At 34.8% G+C, this 17,127-nt stretch overlaps 1 protein-coding gene across 8 annotated transcripts in view; it reads left to right on the top strand.

The window, feature by feature from the left end:
- The window catches only part of LRCH3 (leucine rich repeats and calponin homology domain containing 3), a 114,546-nt gene that overhangs the window by 66,292 nt on the left and 31,127 nt on the right, over window positions 1-17,127 (top strand). For all 8 annotated transcript variants that reach the window (XM_027107302.1, XM_027107297.1, XM_027107264.1 and 5 more), the window contains exons 7-12: window positions 1,154-1,247; window positions 2,622-2,742; window positions 5,329-5,468; window positions 9,324-9,400; window positions 15,853-15,904; window positions 16,289-16,438. In XM_027107302.1, the coding sequence (XP_026963103.1) occupies window positions 1,154-1,247; window positions 2,622-2,742; window positions 5,329-5,468; window positions 9,324-9,400; window positions 15,853-15,904; window positions 16,289-16,438 (634 nt within the window). The remainder of the gene's footprint in view (window positions 1-1,153; window positions 1,248-2,621; window positions 2,743-5,328; window positions 5,469-9,323; window positions 9,401-15,852; window positions 15,905-16,288; window positions 16,439-17,127) is intronic.

Below are 17,127 nucleotides of genomic sequence, written 5' to 3'. Positions count from 1 at the left end.
ACAGGTTGGCAGGGTTTTTTTGTTTTTGTTTTTTAAGTTAAACCTATGCTTACCATACAATTCATCCATTCTACTCCAAGGTATTATAAACGTCAAGAATTTCACTGACATGATGCTGAGTAGAAAAAGAGTACATATACCATTTTTATGCATTCTGGAATAAGCAGAACTAATTGTATTACTTTTCTATTGTTACCACCCCAAACTTAGAGGCCTAAACAACACAGATTTATTATTTTATGGTTGTGTAGGTCAGAAGTCTAAATCGTGGTCTCATTGAGCTAAAATTAAGATGATGGCAGAGTTGCATTCTTTTCTGTAGGTTTTGAGTAGGATGTATTTCCTTGCCTTTTTCAACTTCTAGAGCCTGTCTTCTTACCTTGGTTCTTGGTCCCCTCCGTCCATCTTCAAGCCAGCATTGAATCCTCCTCTTCTATTTTCCTCTTCCATGTTTAAGGAACCTTGTGATTACATCGAGCCCATTCAGATAATTCAGGATAATCTCCCTAATTTAAGGTCCTCTGATTAGCAACCTTACTTCTATCTGCAACCTTAATTCCCATTTGCAATGTCAAGTAACATATTTATGGGTTCCAGGAATTAGATCTTGGACAGCTTTGAGGATGTTCTATACTAATTCAGGTGAAAAAAATTTGAATGGTAGTTGCCTCTTAGGAGCACATAGTGGTGAGGTAAAGGAAGTTGACTGGGAAGGGATGTGTGGGAATTTTCTGGCAAAGTAGAAATGTCCTATATCATGATAGGTGTGTATGTTACAAAGATGTTTTCATTTGTCAAAGGTTTGTGCATTTAAATGTATGTAAATTTCACTTTAAGAAAAAGAGTACTGTTAAAAATAAAAATAATTGAGGGGGGCATTGGGAATGGCTGGAGGAATAGATGAAGTCAGAATGTGGATATTTTTAGAGCTGGATAATGAGTACATGGGAGTTCATTATACTATTCTATCTACTTTCTTTGAATTTGGAATTTTTCATATTAAAAAGTTAAATGAATATTCATTTCATTCTCAATAGTTAAGTCCCTGAATGCCATGAAAATGTTTATTAGTAAAATTGCATCTGATTTATTTCAAATGTTAATTTTTAAAATCTCAAACTTTACATTAACAACTAAAGTTTCTTTTTGGCAGCCATGAAGAATTATACTCAGGTCGCCCCTATGGAGCCCTTGATTCAGGTTTCAATAGTGTGGACAGTGGTGATAAGAGATGGTCAGGGAATGAAGTAAGTGTTTCTTCTATTCTGCATGTTATAACTTAAGGAAAAATAAAATGATGAAAATGGTTAAGTGTCTTAAGTGGACTCAATTTCTTGTTATATAAAATATAGAATAGCCAAGGGAGGAGTAAAAATCCCACATAATCCTACCATCAGAAATGATATTATGTTTCTTTACCATCTTTTACCATGTGTGTTTTACATGTTTGTTACCTCATTGTGTTGTATAAATAATTTTATATCCTGGACGGTCAAATGGGAACTGAGCCAGTTACAACTGAGACCTGAACGTTGAGGGCCTGTATAATCTTGAGCAGAGGTGGTAGAAAGGGTACTGTAAGGTGAGAAAGTAGAACTGTAGGCTGATGGGTAATGAGATGGGAACCTTAATGAAGAGTATCCACATGCTCAAGATAAATAAGTAACTTTCTCAGCTAATTATATCATTTTTCTCTCTCTCTTTTTTTTTTGGCTGTGTTGGGTTTTCGTTGTGGTGCGTGGGCTTCTCATTGCGGTGGCTTCTCTTGTTGCAGAGCCCGGGCTCTAGGCGCGCGGGCTTCCGTGGTTGCAGCACACCGGCTCAGTAGTTGCAGTGTGCAGGCCCTACAGCATGCAGGCTTCAGTAGTTGCAGCACGTGGGCTCAGTAGTTGTGACATGCAGGCTTTAGGGTGCACGGGCTTAGTTGCTCCTCAGCATGTGGGATCTTCCCAGACCAGGGATCGAACCCGTGTCCCCTGCATTGGCAGGTGGATTCTTAACCACTGCACCACCAGGGAAGTCCCTCATTTTTCTCTTTTAATTATCAGCATTATGTTTTCTCTCTTCTTTTTAAATTACTAAGGTATAATATTTTAGCTATAAATTAGGTTAAATGATTAAGGTTTTGTTTAGCAAGACTAGTAATGTACCATTTGTAACATTGTTTTATTGGGAGTCTAAAGCAAATTAATTTTGGAATACAGCCCATTTGTTATTTGTAATTGCTTGGGTATTTGTGCCTGGGTGGGTGTGTACATGATTGTGGCTATATCAATACAGATACATTTATGTCAATACTTTAAATTCATATGTGTATGTATATAGAGTCATATATACCCTATTCTTTTTTAAAGTTGTGGTGAAATACATATAAAATTTACCATTTTAACCATTTTTAAGAGTGGTTTCAGTGGCATTAAGTACATTCATATTGTTGGATAATATGTGCATCTCTAGATGCATCTGTAAAACTACTTTGCTATTTCTTCTTAAATATAAGTTCTAATGAATATATATATAATATATAATATATATAATAATATATTATATCTGTGCTTTAAGTACCATGTTGTCTTAAAACTTGAAATGATTTATTTTAATGTTTCTGCTATTTATTTAAGCCTACAGATGAATTTTCAGATCTGCCTCTTCGAGTAGCAGAAATTACTAAAGAACAAAGACTACGAAGAGAAAGCCAGTACCAGGAGAATCGCAGCAGTATAATAGTAACAAATGGTGGAGGTAAACATGATTCCTGACGACATCCAAAGTCTTTATAATCTCTCTGACTTTTTAAGTGGCCTTTTCACATCCACTCCTTTTATCTGTGTATCTGTAGCTTCTTCCAGTCTTTCTTTAAAGACCTCCCTCCTCTTCTCATCTGATTAGAAAAAAAATGTTTTCTATTAGGGTTAAATTTCAGTTTCTCTGTTTCAGACTTGCAATTAAAATACAATGTTTTTCCCTTATTCTTATTTTGGGAGGAAACTTTACTAAAGACAGTTTACCTGGAATAGGTCTTTTTTAATCTTGATTTAACCATGATCTTCTTTGAAGTACTATTCTCCTTTTTTTTTTTTGCGGTACGTGGGCCTCTCACTGTTGTGGCCTCTCCCATTGCGGAGCACAGGCTCCGGACGCGCAGGCTCAGCGGCCATGGCTCACGGGCCCAGCCGCTCCGCGGCATGTGGGATCTTACCGGACCGGGGCACGAACCCATGTCCCCTGCATCGGTAGGCGGACTCTCAACCACTGTGCCACCAGGGAAGCCCTACTATTCTCCTTTTTAAAGATTCTCTTTGTGGTCATTATTTGTCCTCTTTTAGGAATTCAGTGCATTCCTTGATGTCTACCTTTTCTTTCATCTGGAATTGTGCTCTTCATGGGCATCTGAATCCAAGTTTTCCTTATTCTGGTATTTTAAATTTTGTAATTTAAATTAAAAAAATTTTTAAAATTTATTTTTATAGTTCATTAACAAACGGAGCTCTTTCTGCTTTCTTGTGCTTCTGAAGCAGACTCCTGATTTTAGCATTCCATTCAATATTGCTTTAGTTTGAATTACCAAATCCTAATGTTTAAATTTTAAGGGCCAGCTATAAGGGAGAAATGACTTTGATTTTCCAGAAATCTATTATATTATCTAAGAAGACTTTTCATCTCTGAATTATGAGTTCAATTAAATGGTTTGCCCCGCCTTTTTTTCCTTACCATCTTATATCCTTTTTTTACTCCTGTCACTTACCATTTCAGTACTTTTCATTTTAATCTTGCTTTTGAATGAGATATCTTTCCCATTGGTTCATTTCGGACTTAAAATAATCTCTAGATCTGTGCCAGTAGCCACATGTGGTTATTGAGCATTTGAAATGTGGTTTTTCTGAATTGAGCTGTACTATAAATATAAAACACACATCAGATTTTGAAGCCATTGCATGAGAAAGAGAATGTAAAACATCAATAATACTTTATATTGATTATATGTTACAATAATATTTTAAATACATTGAACAAAGTAAAATATATTATTAAAATTAATGTCACCTTTTCTTTTGACTTTTTTATGTGGCTACTAGATAATTTAAAATTACATGTGTGGTTCACTTTCATAGCTTACATTCTATCTCTCTTGGATAGCACTGCTCTAGACAGTATGAAAAAGTGATGCTGCTTTCTTGGGAGATAGTTATAAAATGAACTGTTGATTTAGTCACACAAGTTGTAGCACATTCGAAAAATGCATTTATGTACCTGGTTTCTAACATGGATGTAGACTTAAAACCTTTTCAGCCTTTTATCTATTTACATAATTATGGTAAGTCAATTCATTTTTATATTAACTGCTGTTATGGAATTATTTAGAAATAATTGAGTCAGAAAACTAAATTAAGAAATAGACTTCTTCAAATTTACTATTCCCAGCAACTGCAATTTTTAGGCAGCCTGTAGACCACCATACAATAATGGCTGGGAGTTAATACATCTCTGGAGAAACCGTCTTAGTAGTAAGTTTTTTTTTTTTCCTAGTGTGCCATTTAAAGTGGCTTTTAAAAATAGTTACTTTTTAAACTTAAAAACAAATTAATGGGGTGCACCCAACTGTGTTAGAAGAAATAATGATGTGGCTATATGTTATTTATGTTCTCCTCACCCCAGAGCATTTTGAGAAGCAAAAATTCCTCAAATGATTTCCTTCCATCCACAAACTGCTACAAAATATCTGCAATACTGACCTCTAGAAAATAATTTTCTAAATAGGAAAATAAATCTTTTTCTAGTTATGGACAACAGTTACAGGAAAGGGAACAGTCGTCAGTATCTACTTCTTTATCACCAAGTCCACTTTCCTCCTGTCTTTTCACTTTTATTTTGAGTTGATTGTGTTAGGTTTTTCTGCCTCCCAGCTCTTTAAAGAGGTATGATTAAGCCCCAAACCTAAAACATGCAAAAAAAAAAAAACTAAAAGAATATATATTTTCCAATTTTAAAAAATTATTCTTCTTATCTGTCTCACAAACTCAAACTGTCTTGTTTAAAATAGTCAAGAGCTGTCCAAAGAAAAGAGAAATATTAGAGGTCTGTTTTCCAATAATTACCATCAATTACTGCATTCTTTATAGTGAATTAGGACTAAGATTTTTTCTTTAGCCTATTTTTGTGAGTGGCCATGGACTAAATAATAAAGGCTTATTAAATTTAAACTTATTCCTCCCAGTTTCAGAATAGAAAATGTTACAGAAAAGGAAAGAATGCAATTCATTGTTTTTGTTGGCTATCTAATTTGAATGTTTTTTCTGATGTCTGTGTGTGTATGTGTCGTATGAACAGTGGAACATGATCTGGATCAGATTGACTATATTGACAGCTGTACTGAAGAGGAAGAAGTGAGACCACCCAAGGGCCTGGACTCAGACAGCCTCAGTTCACAGTTTATGGCATATATTGAACAACGGCGAATCTCTCATGAGGTAGTATACACACTTAAGCTTAAATTTTTTGCTGTCCCCTAGTAAAAACAGTTTATGACAGTATAAGTTTCTGTCATAGCAGTGATTTGTTGGTTTAGGCTTAATTATTTGTTTTATTATATTTAGTTCCAATTTTATTACTGAGTTTTTCAGATTTATTTTTAAAATCAGACAATACTCTCAAGTAAAGTTTAGGTTTATTTTTCAAATAAAAATACAGATTTCAGAATTTTGAAGAAGGAATAAAAGAAGTCCTAAGAGTATCCTATGCCTTGGAAGAAAATGCAGAGGAATATGATGCTTTTCATTGTTGTTCTTATTGTTTTTTTATTGTTATTAACTGGTAAATCATAGTTTGATCAGTAATTAAGAACTGAACCAAACTGCTGACTTTTGGGGCAACATACAAACTTAACCATAGAATTTTTATGATGAGCTTAATTATATTGGCGCTTTTATGTGAAGTCACACAGAATATAAATTGTTTGCCATTAAAATTCTTGGATGTCTCTTATAGTGGAGCATTGAGTTGCCTTAGAAAACAAATGAGCATTCAGCCCACTGCAAAATCTCTGCCAATTCCCCAAGGGTCTCAAGTAGAAATAGCATTCTTCAGTGTATCTAGTCAGCATAATAAAATGGCTGCACTTCAGTGTGTGTGATGTTAATGTCTGGAGTTGGTCCCAGGCTTTGAGCAGGGATTATTTGAGAAACACTTGAGGCCTTTTTGGAGAATGATGTATTTAGTCTTTTAGAAATAGCGCATAGTCACTTCAAGTGGGACATGTTATAGAGTGTTATTATCATTCTTTAAAAAAAAAAAAAAAACCCTTGGTCTTCCTGTCTGAAGGCTTTTGAACACAGTATTTTTTGTTGGTGTTCAAATGACATTCTTGTATTTAAAGCTGGATAAAGTTATGTACAGTAAGTATTCCCCCCACTCCATATCCACAGGGTGTACATTCTAAGACCCCTAGTGGATGGTTGCCTGAAACCACGGATGGTACTGAGCCCTATATGTACTATGTTTTTTTCTTATATATACACACCTATGATAAAGTTTAATTTATAAATTAGTCACAGTAAGAGATTAAGAATAATAACTAATAATAAAATAGAAAAATTATAACAATATACTGTAACAAGTTATATGAATGTTGTTTCTCTCGAAATATTTCATTGTACAAATTTAATGCCTTTTCCATCTTAACTAAGCATTCATTTATCACATGCTGTGACTGTAACTTTTGCAGTTTGAGCTGCAAGAGCAAAACTAGCATGTAGGGCTTCCCTGGTGGCGCAGTGGTTGAGAGTCCACCTGCCGATACAGGGGGCAAGGGTTCGTGCCCCGGTCCGGGAAGATCCCACATGCCGCGGAGTGGCTGGGCCCGTGAGCCACGGCCACTGAGCCTGCGCGTCCGGAGCCTGTGCTCCGCAACGGGAGAGGTCACAACAGTGAGAGGCCCGCGTACCGCAAAACAAAACAAAAAAACAAAAACAAAAACTGTACTACGCTATTAATTAAAATACATTATATAAAAAAAAACTAGCATGTATGTCTTTTTCCTTCACAATTTCACAGATAGAAGATTTCTTCTTACTATAGATCTTACCTCAGCATACAATTTCTTTTCTTTCCTTATTAATTCAAGAACTTTCACCTTTTCACTTAAAGGAGGCACTTTATGACTTCTCTTTGGCATATTTGAATTGCCAACATCACTACTTTTGCACTTGGGGCCATTATTTAGTAAAATAGGCACTGCTATACTGCGACAGTCAATCTGTTAACCAAGAGAGACTAATTGAGCCGGCTACTAACGGACTAACAGGCAGGATACTCTGGACAAAGAGACGCTTTACAGCCCAGGTGGGATGGACAGCTTGAGATTTCATCAGAACAGCATGCAATTTAAAACTTATGAATTGTTTATTTCTGAAGTTATCCGTTTAATATTTTTGGAACATGGTTGACTGTGGGTGACTGAAACCTTGAAAAGTGAAACCAGAAGATAAAGTGAACTACTGTAAATCAAAGTCCTGCAGCCTACAGATAGCAGTGTGTACCTGTGATTAATGAAACTACTTGTGGTTCAGGCTATAAGCACTTCTGCTAGAGCAGAGGGCAACTACTTTGCAATAAAGCTTAAGTTAACAATGCACATTATAATCTAAAAGGGAATCCTTTTTCTTGTGGTCTTTCTCTTTGACCATTTTATTGTTAATTAGGCTGTGTAGATGAGGTGTTTCTACTAAAAGTGAAAATGCACGTTATGCTACTGATGAAAAATTGTATTATCATTTCTTTAATCCATTGGCTAATTTGTAATAAGTTTTTTGATTCCATCTACCTACTATATATAGTAGTTTTTATGATTCTGTCATAAGGCTCTTTATGACTTCTGTGTCATAAGGCTTTCTAAAGTTTGGCACCTATAAAAATAAAATAAAGCAGTATTATTTTAAATGGTTTAATAACCAGTGAAGAAATACTTTTTTATATTCTTGGATACTACCTAAACATGGGTTGTTAAAAACAATTTGAGATTTTAAACACTCTGCTATTGTTTAATTTTATCATAATGCCTGTCACATACACAGTGATACTGTGATAAATAAGGTATGACTTATATTTATAGACTATGACATATTTATTTTTTAAATTAAACCAATGTTACATTCATTTTGTCATGAAAATTTCATGTACCCCTTGCAATAATTTTAGGTAATTGCAGTATTGTAAAACCAGGGTGATAAGTCACTGATGTTAACATACTAGGAGAGATTTTTGTTCACTTAAAAAGTAATATTCACTGAAATTAGAGTAATTATTCTCTCATCAAGATTCTAGAATTGTATCTCATTTAATACGATCATTATGTCCAGACTTTACGGGAGTCAGCTTTAGCCCTTTGGAGTAAGTCACCAAGGAAGATTTTCTAGTTATTTGTGATGTACCTATTCCTTGGAGATAGACTATAAATAGTTTTACATTTGATTTTTAGGGTTTTTTTTTTTTTTGGATAAGTTTTTTTTTCCCCCTTCCAGAATACCCATTTTGATGATTATTTTTGGTGTTGAAGTAAGATTATATTATTTTTATAGATTCTCATTTGACAAAATATGTGGTGTGATATCCCATGAGCCTCTACCTTTGATTTATAATTTTACTTTTCAGTATATAGTCCATATAACTTAAGCCAGTTTAATTTTCTTTGGTAATGTTTTTTGAAATGACCTTTACCCTTCAGTTTATAAATAAATTGCCACTATTTCTCTTTTAATTAATATCATATTTTACCATAAATAGAAATTACTTTTTGCTTTATCTTGGTATTCCACCAGCATCCCCAGGACTATTTGTCTGACTAACATAAGTAACAATTTATGATGATGAAGAAGTAAAGAAATGTAATCTCCCCAGTGAACTTCCTATTACTAGAAATATTCAAGAGAGGCTGAGCAAAAGTCACGGTAGGGTTGGTAGGAATTCCTGTTCTAGATGGAAGTTTGTACTAGATGATCTCTAAGATCCTTTTCAACTTTCACATCTTATCATCTAGTAAATATTACTATGTGGTCATTATAATTCATAAAATACAGTGTGAAGAAAATCTGCTCTTTTTAAAATAAATGTTTTTGGATTGTGAACAGTTTTGTGCTTTACCAAAGCAGTAATACAGCCTATAATGCTTTTAAACATGAAAATTCACATTTGAAGTTTCTGTTAAAATATTTTTAGTGTAATATACAGATCCCTAAATGCCAAGTTGAATATGAGCTGTGTAATTACACTTTTCTGGATACATGTGGATACATGTGTTAAATTGATCTGTTTTTCTTTTTTTGGCCTAGGGTTCACCAGTAAAGCCAGTACCCATGAGGGAATTTCAAAAAACAGAAGACACGAGAAGATATTCACATCAAAACAGGTTTGAAAAACCAATTCTACTTATTTCTTTCTGTCTTAAAACTCAGTAATTAGGTAATGAAATGATTTTGGTTTTGTGTAGATCTATGTATAATGAAGATGTTTAGATACTATGTGTTTTAAATATGGTGTATTTAGAGCTAAGTGAAATATACCTTTGTGCTTATGTAATAGAAAAAGAAGTAAAATTGATTTATTCATTCTAAATTCAGATCACCTAAACCATTACCTGTATAATTATTTGATTTGAAGATACTTAATAGCAGTGAGATTTTATAGTGATATGTCTGGATTTATGCATAAAGAGGGCTAAGTGAATTTCCAGAGTCCTGCAATTATTTTACTTAAACTTTTGATTAGAAACAGAGCCACAGACAGAGACAGCAATATATTCCTCATTCCTATCTCAATTGAAGTGATCTTTTATCTACAATTAGTGCCTTACACAATATTTCTAGACTTAGCTTGGCCATTTAGAGTACTGCTTCTTCTTTTTTTTTTCAAGAGTACTGCTTCTTATCCTTGAATTCCAAAGTTTCTTGTCATCAACTGCATGACAGTAGTTGAAAAATTCCCAGCCTTTGGTTTTATTGCTTCCTTTCTGTTTTTATGAAATCTTAAAGTGGTAGACTTGATATGCCTATTCTTAAACAACAGTAAATTTACTGTGTAGATAGTGTCATACATCATTCTTTACTTACACTTGACAGGATATTGAAGTTCTTTAGGAGACTGAAATATAGATGGATAAAGAAAATGTAGGGAGAATAATGAAAGAAGTCTTATAACTTGGACTTTTTAGTCTTATTGGTTAGTTCATGGCGATTTAGTTACATTTCATATCTTTGAAATTTATCTCAAAATAGCTTTTTAGTTACCATGTGTCCTTATATTGAAAGTGTGGTCATTTGAGATTCCAGTGTCATGCAAGGATTTCTTGTTACATTTCCCTGTAGTGGGGGGACCTCAGCTTTATCTTTTGTCCTTCCTGCCTCCTGTATCCATCATAAGTAAAGCCTAAGATTCCTAGCATATGATACACCCACCCTCAAGGTGAAAGCCAGCTTTTTTTTTTTAACATCTTTATTGGAGTATAATTGCTTTACAATTTTGTGTTAGTTTCTGCTATATAACAAAGTGAATCAGTTATATATATACATATATCCCCATATTCCCTCCCTCTTGCATCTCCCTGCCATTCTCCCTATCCCACCCCTCTAGGTGGTCACAAAGCAGCAAGCTGATCTCCCTGTGCTATGCAGCTGCTTGCCACTAGCTACCTGTTTTATATTTGGTAGTGTATATATATCAGTGTCAATGCTACTCTCTCACTTTGTCCCATCTTCCCCTTCCCACCCTCCAACCCCCATGTCCTCAAGTCCATTCTCTACGTCTGCGTCTTTATTCCTGTTTTTTAGTTTTTTAAGGAACCTCCTTACTGTTCTCCATAGTGGCTGTATCAATTTACATTCCCACCAACAGTGCAAGAGGGTTCCCTTTTCTCTACACCCTGTCCAGCATTTATTGTTTGTAGTTTTTTTTTTTTTTAATTTATTTATTTTTGGCTGCATTGGGTCTTCGTTGCTACACGTGGGCTTTCTCTAGTTGCAGCGAGTGTGGGCTACTCTTCGTTGCAGTGTGTGGGCTTCTCATGGCAATGGCTTCTCTTGTTGCAGAGCACAGGCTATAGGTGTGCAGGCTTCAGTAGTTGTGGCACGCAGGCTCAGTAGTTGTGGCTTGCGTGCTGTAGAGCACAGGCTCAGTAGTTGTGATGCACGGGCTTAGTTTCTCCACGGCATGTGGGATCTTCCTGGACCAGGGCTCGAACCCGTGTCCCCTGCATTGGCAGGTGTATTCTTAACCACTGCACCACCAGGGAAGCCCCTGTAGTTTTTTTTGATAATGGCCATTCTGACTGGTGTGAGATGATACCTCATTGTAGTTTTGATTTGCATTTCTCTAATGATTAGTGATGTTGAGCATCCTTTCATGTGTTTGTTGGCAACCTGTATATCTTCTTTGGAGAAATGTCTATTTAGGTCTTCCGCATATCTTTGGACTGGGCTTTTTGTTTTTATGAAATTGAGCTGTATGACCTGCTTGTATGTTTGGGAGATTAATCTTTTGTCAGTTGCTTCATTTGCAAATATTTTCTCCCATTCTGAGGGTTGTCTTTTCGTCTTGTTTGTAGTTTCCTTTGCTTTGCAAAAGGTTTTAAGTTTCATTAGGTCCCATTTGTTTATTTTTGTTTTTATTTCCATTACTCTAGGAGGTGGGTCAAAAAAGATCTTGCTGTGATTTATGTCATAGTCTTCTGCCTATGTTTTCCTCTAAGAGTTTTATAGTGTCTGGCCTTACATTTAGGTCTTTAATCCATTTTGAGTTTATTTTTGTGTATGGTGTTAGGAAGTGTTCTAGTTTCATTCTTTTACATGTAGCTGTCCAGTTTTCCCAGCACAATTTATTGAAGAGACTGTCTTTTCTCCATTGTATATTCTTTCCTCCTTTGTCAAAGATAAGGTGACCATATGTGCGTGGGTTTATCTCTTGGCCTTCTTTCCTGTTCCATTGATCTATATTTCTGTTTTTGTGCTGGTTGCCATACTGTCTTAATTAATGTAGCTTTGTAGTATAGTCTGAAATCAGGGAGCCTGATTCTTCCAGCTCTGTTTTTCTTTCTTAAAATTGCTTTGGCTATTCGGGGTCTTTTGTGTTTCCATACAAATTGTAAAATTTTCTGTTCTAGTTCTGTGAAAAATGCCATTGGTAGTTTGATAGGGATTGCACTGAATCTGTAGATTGCCTTGGGTAGTATAGTCATTTTCACAGTATTGATTCTTCCAATCCAATAACATGGTATATCTCTCCAACTGTTTGTATTGTCTTTGATTTCTTTCATCAGTGTCTTATAGTTTTCTGCATACACGTCTTTTGTCTCCTTAGGTAGGTTTATTCCTAGGTATTTTATTCTTTTTGTTGCAATGGTAAATTGAAGTGTTTCCTTAGTTTCTCTTTCAGATTTTTCATTGTTAGTGTATAGAAATGCAAGAGATTTCTGTGCATTAATTTTGTATCCTGCTACTTTACCAAATTCGTTGATTAGCTCTAGTAGTTTTCTGGTAGCATCTTTAGGATTCTCTATGTATAGCATCATGTCATCTGCAAAAGTGACAGTTTAACTTCTTCTTTTCTGATTTGGATTACTTTTGCTTTTATTTCTTTTTCTTCTCTAATTGCCATGGCTAAAACTTCCCAAGCTATGTTGAATAATAGTGGTGAGAGTGGGCACCCTTGTCTTGTTCCTGATCTTAGAGGAAATGGTTTGTTTTTCACCATTGAGAATGATGTTGACTGTGGGTTAGTCATATATGGCCTTTATTATGTTGAGGTAGTTTCCCTCTATGCCCACCTTCTGGAGAGTTTTTATCATAAATGGGTGTTGAATTTTGTGAAAAGCTTTTTCTGCATCTGTTGAGTTTATCATATGGTTTTTATCCATCAATTTGTTAATGTGGTGTATCACATTGATTTATTTGTGTATACTGAAGAATCCTTACATTCCTGGGATAAACCCCACTTGATCATGGTGTATGATCCTTTTAATGTGCTGTTGGATTCTGTTTGCTAGTATTTTGTTGAGGATTTTTGCATCTATATTCATCAGTGTTATTGGTCTGTAATTTTCTTTTTTTGTAGTATCTTTGTCTGGTTTTGGTATCAGGGTGATGGTGGCCTCGTAGAATGAGTTTGAGAGTGTTCTTCCCTCTGCTATATTTTGGAAGAGTTTGAGAAGGATAGGTGTTAGCTCTTCTCTAAATGTTTGATAGAATTCACCTGTGAAGCCATCTCATCCTGAGCTTTTGTTTGTTGGAAGATTTTTAATCACAGTTTCAATTTTAGTGTTTGTGATTGGTCTTTTCATATTTTGTGTTTCTTCCTGTTCAGTCTTGGAAGGTTGTACTTTTCTAAGAATTTGTCCATTTCTTCCAGGTTGTCCTATTTTTATTGGCATATAGTTGTTTGTAGTCATCTCTCATGATCCTTTGTATTTCTGCAGTGTCGTTACTTCTTTTTCATTTCTGATTCTGTTGATTGAGTCTTCCTTGTTTTCTTGATGAGTCTGTCTAATGGTTTATCAATTTTGTTTATCTTCTCAAAGAACAGCTTTTAGTTTTATTGATCTTTGCTATTGTTTCCTTCATTTCTTTTTCATTTATTTCTGATCTGATCTTTATGATTTCTTTCCTTCTGCTAACTTTGGGTTTTTTTCGTTCTTCTTTCTCTAATTGCTTTAGGTGTAAGGTTAGTTTGTTTATTTGAGATTTTTCTTGTTTCTTGAGGTAGGATTGTATTGCTATAAACTTCCCTCTTAGAACTGCTTTTGCTGCACCCCGTAGGTTTTGGGTCGTCGTGCTTTCATTGTCATTTGTTTCTAGGTATTTTTTGATTTCCTCTTTGATTTCTTCAGTGATCTCTTGGTTATTTAGTAGCATATTGTTTAGCCTCCACGTGTTTGTATTTTTTACAGTTTTTTCCTGTAATTGCTATCTAGTCTCATAGCGTTGTGGTCAGATGAGATACTTGATACGATTTCAGTTTTCTTAAATTTACTGACTGAAAGCCAGCTTTTTGCTGAGTTGCCTTATATATTAGTTTTCTAGTGCTGGTATAACAAATTACCACAAATTTAGTAGCTTAAAACATACCTATTTATTATATTACAGTTGTGAGAAATAGAAGTCTGGGCAGGCTTCTCTTGTTTCTCTGCTTACGGCCTCACAAGGCCAAAGTCAAGGTGTTGGATGGCCTGGATTCTTATCTGGAGAACCCTGGAGGAGAATCCACTTCCCGGCTTATATAGGTTGCTTGCAGAATTCAGTTCCATGCAGTTATTGACTGATGCAGTTAGTGTCACACATACTGCTGGTAGGTTCAGTAAGGTGAGGGCTGAGAAATTAACTATTGGATTTGGACATGTAAAGCCTCAGACTTGAAGAGAGCAGTTTTCAGTGAAGTTGTGAGGACAGATCCAGATTGGTGTGGGTTCAAAATAAAATGGGATGAAATGAAGTAGAAACAATGAAGATTTAACCAGCTTTTTAAAGAGGTTTTGGTACAAAAAGAGAGTAAAGAAATGGGAGTAGAAAGAAGGTGTATATTAAAAGGTTTTGCTTGAAAAACATTATTAAAACATAGTGTTCAAATCAGGGCACATAAACCCATTTGAGATGGGTCTACATGGTCCTTTCTGGGTTTTTGGTGTAGTTTATCTACAGATGGCCAATAAAAGCTATAGGAAATGTTAACAGTGAAATTAGTAGTTTGGGACAAATTTGCAGTTAATGCCAGTTATTCTTCTCCCAGACTAGTATATAGTACTGGAGTCACTCATCTCACATTAGTGGTTATATCCCAGTTAAAAGTCTTACCCTACCAACCCACTCTCCTCCTCTTATCTTGTCAGACTTGTGACTGAGGACGCACTGATTAGGAGTGCTAGGATAAAGGTTGACAAGGATTAGTAGAAAGTTAAAGAAGCTTTTCCCTAGCTTTAACGTTATTTTAAACCTTGTGTAGGAAGTTATTATTAAGTAATTTATTTGGTAGTTATTTATTCTGTTCCTTTTAAAAATTATAAACATAATTTATTCTGTCAAAAGTTTTTTAATGGCTAGAAATTTTTTTTAAAAAAGAATTTTGTGAAAACTTCAAAGATTTGGAACGAATATAAGAAAAAATCGTGGCATGAAAGAGTATAGTAGAATAGCTTAAGTTTTTGGTTTCTTACATATTATATTTTTAAAATTCAGGAATTACAACAGGGAATATATATCAAAGTATAAGAGTTAGCACTGATAAAACTGAGAAGCAAGTTTTACTGTTTTTTTTTAAGCATCAAATCAGGTTTCATGTTTTTCTAAAAGATAAAAATCAACAAAATCTTTACTTTTGTTGTTAAAATTGCTCCTTCAATTAAAATGGGAGTAGGAGTGCTTTAAACGTGCAGTTACAGGTTCTGTAGTATTCCAGATTTCTGCTGATAAAATGGCTTTGTGTATAAACCATCTCCATTTACACGTATCTTGTTTCAGTCATGATAGTAAAGAAGATTGTAGTACTTAGTGTGCTGTAAAGAAACGATATTGTTTGAGAAGTGATCTCAAATAACCGTATTGTCAGCACTGGCTGACATAGACAGTTGTTAGCTATCTGTAGCTTCATCAGTGATATCATCATGTGAAATGTGAGTTGGAGACATCAGGTGTTCCTGTAGCTTAATTTAGTGACTTGGGCTCAAGTTTACAAAATGCAATTGGTCTTTCAGTGCTGACCAGACAGTTTGCCTGCTGATTAATAGAAAGCTGCATTAACAATAAAATTCCACTTGTCTTTTATCTATCTGTCTGTCTTATCAAAGAGTTTTTTCTTTCCTTTTTTTCTTTTTTGGGTCAGGGTTCCAGCTGAGCCATCTTCCCTCTTATCACTATCACCAAGTCATAATCAGGTAAAAACATTTTTTTCAGTTTTAGTTTGTGGGGTTTTTTAAATTAAGATGGTTTTCTTCTTTTATAATACTTAAATTACAGTTAATTGCCAAATATCTGTAAATTTCATTACCTGTCTCTTCAATCTACAGTTAATATAATATGTGCACCTTATGCTGGTAACAGTGTTTTTAGACACCAGACAGAACATAAGTCTTTATAATACATGTAAGAACACAGTGCAAAGATGGGAAAAGATTAGCAATAAACACATCTGAAGAAATGCTTGGTGACTGCAAAGTAAAAGTTGCTTGGGTCAACAGTAGTTTCCCAAATTGATAAAGAATATTGGTAAGTTGATCTTTATCGCTACTTGCATATGCAAAATGATACTTTTGTTCTAGTTTTCACATGCAGACTTGGAACTTCATCGGAGAAGAGAACAATTAATAGAACGTACTCGGAGAGAGGCACAACTTGCTGCCCTACAGTATGAGGAAGAGAAAATAAGGACCAAGCACATTCAAAGAGATGCTGTCCTGGACTTTGTCAAGGTGAGCCCTTTGGATTCATTGAATGATATTCCTAACGTTTCTTAGAAGTAAGTGCTTATTTGCTTTCCTGAGGATGTCAGATTTTATTGTCTTAATAAAAAAAAAAGAGTTGATATCTTAATTATATGAATTCTCGAGTAAATAGTATAACTGTCTCCTGCTTGTGATTAGATTAATTGTCCTCATATGTAGATAGGCTTGAGGACAATCAGAAGTGATTGATTGATCTTGCTTTTAGGACAGTGATAGTCTCTACTCTTAACTACCTATCTGTCGTTAGACATATCACTTTACTATCCAGCTGCCATTTCCTAAATCTCTAGTGTATCAGGAAAGTGAAAATGCTTTATGTAAACTGTAAAGTGCCATGCAAATATAAACTATTGTTATCTGAACCTATCACTGACTTCCTTACCTCTAGGGAATACCAAAAATTTGCAAGGCTCACAGGTTTAATACTTCAGTCATCTTTGATTCTTTACTTTCTGTTTTCTCCACATCTACTCAATTAACAACCCCTGTTAACACTTCTTTTTTTAATCAGCCTCTGTAGTTGCCTCTAAACCTGGTTCAATTTTTTGCCTGTGTTACTTGTCTTTTTGTTCTGAAATCACCTTGGGAATTTTTTCTTTATAGTTAAATAATTATTTATATTTTTGCTTGTTTAATATCTGTCTCTCCCAGGAATT

Source organism: Aethalodelphis obliquidens, unplaced genomic scaffold (assembly GCF_003676395.1).
Source record: "Aethalodelphis obliquidens isolate GAN/ISIS:26980383/991018 unplaced genomic scaffold, ASM367639v1 scaffold1, whole genome shotgun sequence".
Classification (NCBI taxonomy): domain Eukaryota; kingdom Metazoa; phylum Chordata; class Mammalia; order Artiodactyla; family Delphinidae; genus Aethalodelphis; species Aethalodelphis obliquidens.
This window is presented reverse-complemented; position numbering and strand designations above follow the sequence as displayed.